Source organism: Tachysurus vachellii, chromosome 7, assembly GCF_030014155.1.
Source record: "Tachysurus vachellii isolate PV-2020 chromosome 7, HZAU_Pvac_v1, whole genome shotgun sequence".
NCBI classification, from domain to species: domain Eukaryota; kingdom Metazoa; phylum Chordata; class Actinopteri; order Siluriformes; family Bagridae; genus Tachysurus; species Tachysurus vachellii.
Window position 1 is genome coordinate 19,664,120 of NC_083466.1, and position 11,013 is coordinate 19,675,132.

Genomic DNA, 11,013 nt, shown 5'->3' on the forward strand with positions numbered 1-11,013 from the left:
GAAAACAGGCCATAATGGTTTTGGCATTTAATGGCTTGACCTTCTGTCATTTAGGATACACTTTATGCAGGATTTTGGATCATTGTTTTCTTTTTCTAACGCATTTATCATAATGAATACTGCTGATATGCCGATTTTGCGTGTGAAAGGAACAAAGAGTGCTGTTATTATTGGCATAAGCAGCTGTATTGTCATGCAGTAAATATCCTGCCAGAAAAGCAAATAGCAAAATGTTCATTGATGCTCAAGCTACTTAATGTTGGATGATGCTTTTCTGCTGTTGGTTGAGATGATCAATATGACCAGACTACATTCTGGAAAATGGAAATGACTCTCCTGGGGAAAAAACAACATATTAGACCACCACGAATTGCTGAATGCAGTCTGGCTTGAAGCAGGTATCCAACATGGCCAGCTTCTTTAGCTGCACAGATTTGTTAAGACATATCCTCTGGATGGTTGCTTTCTTTCATCCAGCAAACATTATTTGTTCATGCTGTTGATCTAGATTTTCAGATTGTTCTTTTCCAGGCGTATGGGTGTTGACCTCTAGTAAAAAAAAAAAAAGATCTTTTGAAGTTGGCATCACCAAAGGCTATGTCTGAGGTAATACACTTTATAATGCAGCAAAATGTGGTCTGGGACGTAGCCTTTGTCTTAAACGGGTGGAAATGGAAGACAGATGTTTGGTCAAACGGGACAACGGCGAGCTAGCCGGTAACGTGTGTGGCATCTGAGCTGCCAGATTAGTCCAACTGTTTCCAGCCCATATTGTAACCTTCCAAATGAATGAAAGACCATAAAACCTCAAAGTCCAAAGTCCAAATTATATCTATCAGTCCAAAGGCATTTTCTTCCCCAGGCATTTTTTTTGCCTGATTAAAAATAGCCTTCATGGGTGGTATAACTCCCACTCTGGCAACCATCCATGTTAGTGTCTTTCTGTAAGACTAGAAATGTACAGAGTTTTTTTTTTTGTTTTGTTTGTGTGTTCACTTTGATGTCAGAGTTTCTGCAGATAATTTCCAAAAGGAATTAAGTCACAAACCACCACATTCTCACCAGTGAAAACATTTTATTTCATCTGCTAATATTTATTTTTCTTCCAGGATGTTTGGACTAGTTTCCCATTACACAGTAAAACATGAAGTTATGTGATCTTATTTTTTCTCTTTAACTCCAATTGTCATGGCAAATTTTAATATTGAGCTCAAGTTTATACTTTTTAAAAAAAATAAACTTGTCAGTCATGAAATTGTCAGTCATGTTTTTAAGGCAGCAGGTGAATTTCATTTTTGATTGATTATATTACATTATGACATGACAGCTCCATCTCCATCAGATATCACACACAAATACACACACACACACACAAACTTGTTTTGCAAGACCTGATGAATTGGCATGATAAGTGAACGTGTGTATTTACAGACTTCCATGAGGCCTGCTTGAGTGCAGAGAGTTCTTACGTAGATATTTTTGGCCTTTGGTGGAGAAAAATAAATCCCAGGAAAAGCTGGGATCGGAGCTGGGAGATTTTCCAGGCCCCAGTCATCCAGTCAACCTCATACATCTTAGCTCGTTTGTAATCGCCCGCTCCTTCTTTCCTTCTCTCCCTCTGTGGTCACGTTTGAGCCTTCCTCGCTCGCTCTCCTGGTCCTTTTCTCTTTTTGTGGCAGGGAATTCCCTAAGAAACTGAAATAAATACTTCTCCAGATGCAGTACAGGCGTGGACCCATTGTGTCTTCTCTGAACCACAGCTGCGATGTCAGCAGCCCGTGTGTGTGTGTGTGTGTGTGTGTGTGTGTGCGTGTATGTATGGTTGTTGTTACACTCAAGCAGTGGTCGCCAAGAGTGGGAGCGAGTGGGAGGCAAGAGTTCACTAAAGCACATTCCTGCCATGTTAGGTATCTCTGCTCTGGGAGTATTAATGGAATGCTGTAAAAAGTCTGCTTTTACAGGCTCCGAACAGCCATTTCAATCACAAAGGAGAACACGATGGCGTCATACTACACACTTCAGCAATGCTTTTATTGTTCACGCTAATAACATATTTAGAATAGCACTGAGGCATGAAACAATATTTGCTAATACACTACAGATAGTTAGATCTTTATTATTACTATAGATAGATAGATAGATAGATAGATAGATAGATAGATAGATAGATAGATAGATAGATAGATAGATAGATAGATAGATAGATAGATAGATGTTACTCATTTATGTGTCAGCTGTCATTTCATAGACAGGATTATCACTCAGGCTGGCCAGATATGTCAATGTGACCATATTCATGTGCTAATATGAGATGCTTTTGAACCATACAACCATCTGCGTTTTATTATTTCATCCTTGATCTGGTGTCCAGTCTTTATTAATTTAATGTGATGTGATACATAGGCGAGTGCAATTTCAGCAGATGTTCATAACTCTGTTGGCTTGATTCCGGTTTCCTCCCAGCTGAGTGTCCAGCTGGGTGTTACGCTCTGTTGATGGCCATCTTTCTGGATCAGCCTGGTGTTCCACTAAAATGCTGCAGTTTTAGTCACTTCTCTGTTCTCCTCTGCAGATTGCTCCCATGCAGAGTTGATCATGGATATAAATCCAGAGGCACAGAGTTTGAGAGATGTTCCATCCTGAATGAGTGACGTCTCAAGAGTGATGGCCAACTTTAAGTGTTGTAGCAGATTTAAGTAGAAAATTGAACACACATTTTGTCATGTTTTAATCATCATAAGTTTGACTCCAGGAGAGTGTGCAGATGGGTCTTATACTAAGTTGAACCCAATTTATTTTCTTTGGCTCAGACTGCTCTTTTTCTCATCGGTAATCATTTCCGTGCACTCGTCTGTAGATTTCACATTACACTGTGTCAATCATGAATTAATATATAATAACAGAAAATCCTTTCCTAGACCGATGTTTAATCCTAATTGATTCAAGCTTTGGTCCAGAACCGTACAACTTATGATTGTGTGAGCAGTAGATGCCCCAGGAGAGAGGTCGAAATCTTAGAATGCCCTCTGGTGGTGGCCTGTAGATCTTCACAGTACTGGAGGAGAGACGTCATCAGATGGCCCACAGTCCAGCTGTGAATCTGAGCTTGCAGAAAGACCCTGTTGAGCTGATGAGCAACAAACGCAACATTAATACATGTATCAGTAAAGAGGATTATCTAATGTTTACAATTGTTGATATAATTTGTATATAAACACAGCAACACTATATTTTTTTACATTTACACCATTTGCCAGACATCCAGAGCAATCTATCCACCTAATCCCCCTAATACACCAGCACCTTAACCACTACGCTACCAATTCCCCTATATATATATATATATATATATATATATATATATATATATATATATATATATATGTGATGTTTGGAATATAGGCAAACAGCACTGTTGAATTCTCAAATCTGATTGGTCACAATTCTGAACTTTCTGGAATAATCAAATTGCATGTTTATTTTAATGCGCTAGTTTCTATAGTAACTAGTAGCTAATTCACAGGGACTCACAAGGATTGAAAGGGACTATGTACGATTCTCTACATAACACAAAAGACAGTTACTGAACAAAAACAAAAATATCACTGTTGATGTGGAGTTTTCTGTAATGAGATTATTTAACATTTATGTAACATTCAGAGATATGTAACGATTTACATGATTTGTAATATTCAGATATAAAGCTGCAAATTTATGTTTTGCCTCAAGGGAATGAAGTATGTTGTGTTTTTTCGAGAGAAAGTGAAGAGACAACTCTTTATACAGTAGTGAAAGTGAAACCTGAGACTAACTTGTTGACAGACATAACATAACATGAAACGTAATAAAAAATGATATAAAAAATTTTGTCATTCTCTAATAAATAAAAAAAAAAAAAAAAAGTTATATTTACATTTATGGCATTTAACAGACGCCCTTTTCCAGAACAACATACAGCATTATTTTATCCCAAATATTTCATACCTGTTGCTGAACGTGCTTGTCAGTTAGGTCAATCTGTAATGTGGAAATTCCCATGTGAGATGCTGCAGCCCAGAGAAGGACACACTGCAGATCCTGTGTATCATGGCCGAGTGTTTCCGATATGAAAGCCCTCACCACAGCCTGCCTCACCACAGGAACAGATGCTGCTGAGGAACTCAGTCTATCTGAATTAACGGATATTTGTTTACACCTTAAGTGACAGCCTGAAACTTCTCTTATTGAGCACTTGAGCACTTCTTGCACAAAGTTCTCAGCAAAAACATGCTCTTCTGTCCCAGTTCTGGAGTCAAGTGAGATATAATTAGACTCTAAATTCACATTAGAGCATCCATTGTTTTCTGGTTGATGGGAGTTTGGGGAGTACAAACCTGTATTTAAATATTGATCAGTCCCTTGTTCCCATGGCATTAGTTCAGATGCTGGATCAGGGAACTGTTTGCTGGTGGCATGCTGTAATGAACCACTTCCCAGCTGGGAGAAAGCCTGGACCAGTGTGTTAGTGATTAGTTTGCCAGCCATATCTCTCAAAGCCTCCACAGGACGGATAACGGGGATTGACACTGACAGTAAATTATCACTTAAAACTTGGGTTGTGTTCTCCAAATAAGATGAACTTTCTTGGCTTGTTCTGTCCTCTATCTTGCTCCTTATAACCTCTGCTATAGATGTCCTAATGATCTCCTCTGTCAGGTTGTCGGCCAGGACCTGCACATCTCTGACAGGCATTTCTAGATTTCTATTTCTGCCTTCTTGGGCAGCAGTGATGCAGTGGATGATATTTACTGAGAGCTGTGCCGCATAGTCTGAAATCTCACTTTGAAACCTGGCCTCGTTTTCTGTGGTGTTATCTTCCCTAAGCTGTGAGCAGGCTAGTGAGAGCGAACGCATCAACCGAACCATGAACTCTGATTTGTCTGCAGTACAGTCAGTCATTTTTTCCTCCATTAGAGATTGTTGATCTTTCGGGGTGGGTGGAGGGGTCGAGGGTAGGAACTCCTTAGCCAGTCCGCCTTTCAGTTTCCTGGTGAAGCTCGCACGGCTCTTCATCATCTCTGGCAGTAAAGGAGTACTTGGAGGAGCATCAGGGTAGTCAAGCGAACCCACATGGGCCATGTCATCCAGAGTGGTAGGATTGGTGGTAGATCTTCTGGGATAGATATCATCTACTTCTGTTGTAGGTCCTCCTTGGTCGCATTGGTGCATAGAGGAGCAAAGGTAGGAGGTATGCTCACTGTGAACTTCACTAATGATCTCTTTTTCATATGTTTGAACCGCATCTGGCTGTTCTTCAGATTTCCTACCAGCAGGGCTACCACGTCTGGCTAGATCTTGCAGTGCAGTGCTATAGATTTCAGCTGCTATTTTCTTAGCAAGCGTTTCCAAATCACTCGTTGTCCACTTGTAATCCTCAATTTGAGTCAGGCTACAAATTTGACCACCATCTTCAGTGAACTGGGTGTCCTGTTTTCTTAGAGCTGCATCCAGGATGTCTCCAGAAAACATCTCAGCAAAGTGATGAACAACTTCTGTCTGAAGTGGGTTGGGTGCAAGAGCTTTCTGATCCATGCAGTTCACCTTCACAACTGACCTCCTGCCTTGCAATTCATTGAAGGCACAAGTGAAGGCCTCCAATGTCAGGAGGATAGATGATGGATTGTAGTGAGGTTCAGGATATGACTCTGTATCAATCACCACTTCCAATGGATCCTAGAAAATATACAAATTATTCAGCTAAGGTTGTTTTTAAAGGAGCTTCGAGAAAAACTGCTGATATCCATAACATTCATTCATTCATTCATTCATCTTCTACCGCTTATCCGAACTACCTCGGGTCACGGGGAGCCTGTGCCTATCTCAGGCGTCATCGGGCATCAAGGCAGGATACACCCTGGACGGAGTGCCAACCCATCGCTGGGCACACACACACTCATTCACTCACGCAATCACACACTAGGGACAATTTTCCAGAGATATATTCATAACATATTATGTCTAAAGTAATTATTGTTCCACAGTTATACTCATGTGCAAATATTTTAGTCAAACTGTGACTTGATTTTGATAAGATGATAAAGAATGACAAAGTTAATACTGCCTCCAGAATGAGCACTATTTAGTGCACATCTGTCATTTATTTCCAATATTATGATATTAAAAAATCTTTTTGTGTGAAAGTTTGGGAACCTTTCCAGCTGAGCCGCTAATGTTTTTATAAGATCTCAGAACATTAGGTAATATTTGAAACATTAGTTATTAGGTCTTAATGTATATCAGATGATTATCTGACCCTGTGTTCAAGATTGTGTTCAAGATAAAATAATAATAATTAATTTACAAAGTACATGAAATATAAAAATTACATAAAAGTATATAAAAAAGTACAATACATATCCAAATATATGTGAGCATCTGATCATCACACCAATATGTACCTTTAGTACCCATTTTAAAGGTAGTCTCTTCCTCCAGCTATCTGATAAGGTTTAGGGTATGGGCTATGGCTTTTTTTAGGTTTATGGCTTTTGGCTAGATTTTAAAGCATGGTTGTGAGGATTTTTTGCTCATTCATACACAAGAGCATTAGTGAGGTCAGGCACTGATGTCTGGTGAGGAGGCCTGTTGTGCAGACTGAGATCCAGTGGGGTTAAGGTAAGGGCTTTGTGCAGGATTTTCCACTCCAACTTTGGCAAACCAGGTCTTCATGGAGCTCGATTTGTGCACAGAAGCATTGTCATGCTGTATAGGTTTAAGTCTCTTATTTCCAGTGAAGGGAATTGTGTGCTTCCAACATTGTGGCAATAAGATGGGTGTGATGGTCAGGTGTCCATATACGTCTGGCCATATAGTATGTATACTATATTACTTTGTGCTGATTGAGCTCACAAGAATTTTAAGGGTTACCTGGACATTTGTTGAACCAACATTTGAGCCAGTGATTAGCTGACAAAGTTTCACTCTACTGCACAACCAGTCTTCAGTCATCATCTATCAAAAGCATCAAGAAATATTAAAATGATATGTAACAAATGTTCACAGGTTAGTTTGGCTATTTCAATAAACATACACATTAACATGTTCCTTTCAACAGTTTACTATATTTTAGACATCCCATGTCACATTTACAACAAAAACACACAACCCTGTAAGCTGACTGTACGATGTCTTGCTGTGAAGATGTTATCACGGAAAAAAGAGTGCGGGAACAACAGACTTGTGTCATTCTTTGCTTTGAAACCTGCTCTGTTTTACTTTACAACCTGAAAAAATGAGCGGTGGTTTGTGTAAAGAAGAAACTAACATCCAAACTCAGAACCACAACTGATCGCAGGATTGTTCCAGGAAGTAGGTCATGTGACTGCCAAGAAAGAAAGAGGCTTATGGTTGTGACGGACGTTTACCAGTTTTGCTGAGATCGAAGATCGCCTAATCTACTTTTAGAGGTTGTAAGAGGGGCGATGTTCTCATTAAAAGAACATGCAGATAGAGTAAATTGTAAATGATTTTCAATATATTGCATTTTCTGTGGGATTATTTCCAGTTTCCAACTGATTAAAAGGAAACCTGAAGCCGGAGGTGAATGTAAGGTGTATTGCATCAGTCTGATTAGCACTGATCAAAATGATAATATAAATCCGTATAATAAGACGAACCTCAGCTTCTGAGTGACCTTGCATCGCAGTTTCAACGATAGACTGACATTTTAATTTCTTTTTATCTTTTCCGTGTAGACCCTCAAACAGACCTCATGTAGGATTTAATGTGAAGTAAATTGCATTTTTTTTTTCAGGTCTGGTTGACAGCAAAGAAGTTGCTTTGTGCACAAAAAACAAAGGATGGATATTTATTGGCTTCAAATAATTGTGTATTGATTCATTTGTTAGAGGAGTGAAAAATGGGAAGGAATTACAAAATACAGATGTTGCCATGCGTATCTGATATTAATATAACCGCCTGGAATAAAAACATCAGGCATGGATTTATGTCTCTATCATTTGCTGCATTAGGTCATTTACAGACAAGAATAAATCTGAGTTATATTCAAACTTTAACTCAAAGAAATTGAGTAGTAAAATAACGAATAATGAATCCATTTTTTTAATCAGTATGGTGATATTGCAAGGACAGCTTGAAGGATTTTGTAACAAAGATTCAAAGATACAGAGATTACTTATAGAAATGACTCTCGGAAAGGGCGAGTTGTGGTCGAAGTATAAAAGTTCCCATCATTTAAATGCCACAAAATTGCCTTTGAATGCAGACTGTCTGCTTTTCTAATCCACTCACATGTGGTGTTTAGTATTCTGCTTCTTCTGAAGGTTTGACATTACAACGTTTGATGTGCACCTTTTCATTTCATGAAGTAAGTGAACCAAAGATATCAGCCCAGGCTTTGTAATGTTTAGATGCTAAGTATTGAGATATTAATGAAAGCATATGGAATGACGTTTTACTGTAAAAGGAGTAAAGAAGGAAATGAAATGATCATACCTTCACACAGGAAAGTTGTGTCTGATGCTGCTGCGAAAACAGGCGGAAGTGAAATGCGGTTGCAGTTACTTCAGTTATGTACTTTCATGAGCCTACATTTACTTCCTGTGTGTGTGTGTGTCTAATGCAAATGTGTTTGTGTGGTGTATTCATATGTGATTCATATCTGAGGAGAAAGGTAGGAAAAAAAGATATTTATAGAAAACTCTTGAGGGTAAACAGCTCCTGACTGACAACAACAAAAACAACAGCAACAACAACAACAACAACAACAACAATAATAATAATAATAATAACAATAATTATAATAATTATTGTTATTATTATTATTATTATTATTATTATTATTATTATTATTATTATTATTATTATTATTATAATAATCTAACTGTTTGGAAAAAACATATGCAGACACTCTATTTAGGAAATTTATGTTATATACTTAATCTTGAAATCAGTTGAATAAGGCAGTCCAGAGCTATATATTGTATATTTATTATAATAAGTAGAGGGAAATGAATAGTAGGTAGAAAAATAATATTAAAAATTAAACCTTTTATAGTTAGAGTCTTAGTTATAGATTTATAAAAAACAGAGTTAGCGTATATCATCCCTTCATCAATTTTCTGGAGTTCTTATCATATGCAGAGTTACAGGGAGCAGATATACAGATATATCCCAGAGACACAGGGACAGCCTGGACAGGGTGAGAACCAATCAGGGTAGGAAGACATGGCACGGCAACCAAGTCATAATCACAAACACACACTCACAATTTAAAAATGCAAATCAGCCTACAACAGTGCCACAACTCCTGAAGCACAAACATGCAGTGTGGAGGCAGGATTCAAACTCTCAAAACTGGAGATGCAAGGCAAACATCTCCAGTTTTTTTTTGAGGGTTTGAGGAGGCAATAATGATGTATGACTAGTACACCGTTTGAGTAACCCTTTTTTTTTGGTGTAAAGCAAATCCACCATTCACATGAGTCAGCCTTATACTGCATGTACAAGATTAACAGCACTGTTGGAGACACTTCCTAACCCTCTCGTGAACTCTTCAGCCTTTTGCAATCTGGGAAAAGCTACGGGAGCATCACCAAAAAACTATGTAACAGCTTTTTCCCTGAGACAGTCAGACTGCACAGCACACTGCTGCCTCATGACACTCCCAACAAACCAAACCTTTTCCAGCACCTACCACAGAAGAAACTTTACTCTGCATCTGCACTTTATAACATAGCTATATTTTTCCCACAGCCAATAGTTTAACTAACAATAGTTAATAGTTAACATGTTAACACTTTGCTTGTTCTTTCTCTCACTAAATATAATTGATTCAAACAGTGTCTTCTTAAATGGTTTCTTGCTTTGGTTTGTTAGTTTATCACAATACACTTCATAGCCAAACGTTTGTGGACACCTTTCCATCATCACACCATATGTGTTCCTTCCCAGCACAGCACACTGTTGTCCAGAATGTCTTTGTATGTTTTAGCATTACAATTTCCCTTCAATGGAAATGATAGACACAAACCTGTTCCAGCATGACAATGCTCCTTTGCACAAAGTGAGCTCCATTAAACCCAGTTTGATAAAGTCAGAGTGTAAAATCTCGAGTGTCCTCGAGAGAGCCCTGACCTCGACCCCACTGAACATCTTTTGTTGAAGACGTTGTCACGTTTTTGCCTAACATCAACGCCTGATCTCACTAATACTTCAAAATCAAGTTCCAAGACTTCCCAGAACAGTTTAGGTTGTAATAACAGCGAGGGGAACTAAAGCTGAAATGGGATATGTAACAAGCACATATGGGTATGAAGGTCAAGTATCCACAGGCCTTTAAGTGTAGTGTCATGCACAACCATTACAATCTTACTACCAGTGTGAGAAATATTACTGTCCAATATTACAAAAAATACTAAGAAATTAAAATGTATTTTTTGTTTATTTACTAAACTAGCTAGGAGAGTTAATATGTGAATAGCGTATTTGTAAACAGAATGAATGTTTAATATAAGAAAGAAAGAAAGAAAGTAAGAAAGAAAGAAAGTAAGAAAGAAAAATAAAGTACATAATCAAACAATGTGTCTATTCTAAAGTATCGCAAAATATCATTGTAATGTTGTTGCATACATGCATATATCAGGTCATTTACAATATTCGTCCAAAATTCAAACTGCACACAATTGTCAGAAATTAAATTCGATTAATTGATTAAATTAATAATTAATTAAATGATAATTAATTAAATGATTAAACAGTTCATAACGTTTACTTGTGTAATTTCTTTTTTTTGTCATATGAAATAATCTGCAAATCCTATAATAATAATAATAATAATAATAATAATAATAATAATAATAAGAAGAAGAAGAAGAAGAAGAAGAAGAAGAATATTTTACAAATCAAATTTTCCAGCAACAAACAAACATGAATATTCTATAAATCTGGTATAATATTAACGCCATTTCTATTTTTCCTAAACGGAAATTCCGTTCACATACAACATAAAACCGG

At 37.6% G+C, this 11,013-nt stretch overlaps 1 protein-coding gene across 1 annotated transcript; it reads right to left on the reverse strand.

The window, feature by feature from the left end:
• Positions 1-2,007: 2,007 nt before the first annotated feature.
• On the reverse strand, positions 2,008-8,538 carry si:dkey-171c9.3 (uncharacterized). Its single transcript, XM_060874803.1, has 4 exons — positions 8,494-8,538; positions 6,907-6,990; positions 3,985-5,712; positions 2,008-3,127 (listed from the first exon to the last, which is right to left on the reverse strand). Exons 2-4 carry the CDS (start codon positions 6,988-6,990, stop codon positions 2,969-2,971), a joined length of 1,971 nt encoding a protein of 656 aa, XP_060730786.1. The 5' UTR covers positions 8,494-8,538; the 3' UTR covers positions 2,008-2,968.
• Positions 8,539-11,013: the final 2,475 nt, after the last annotated feature.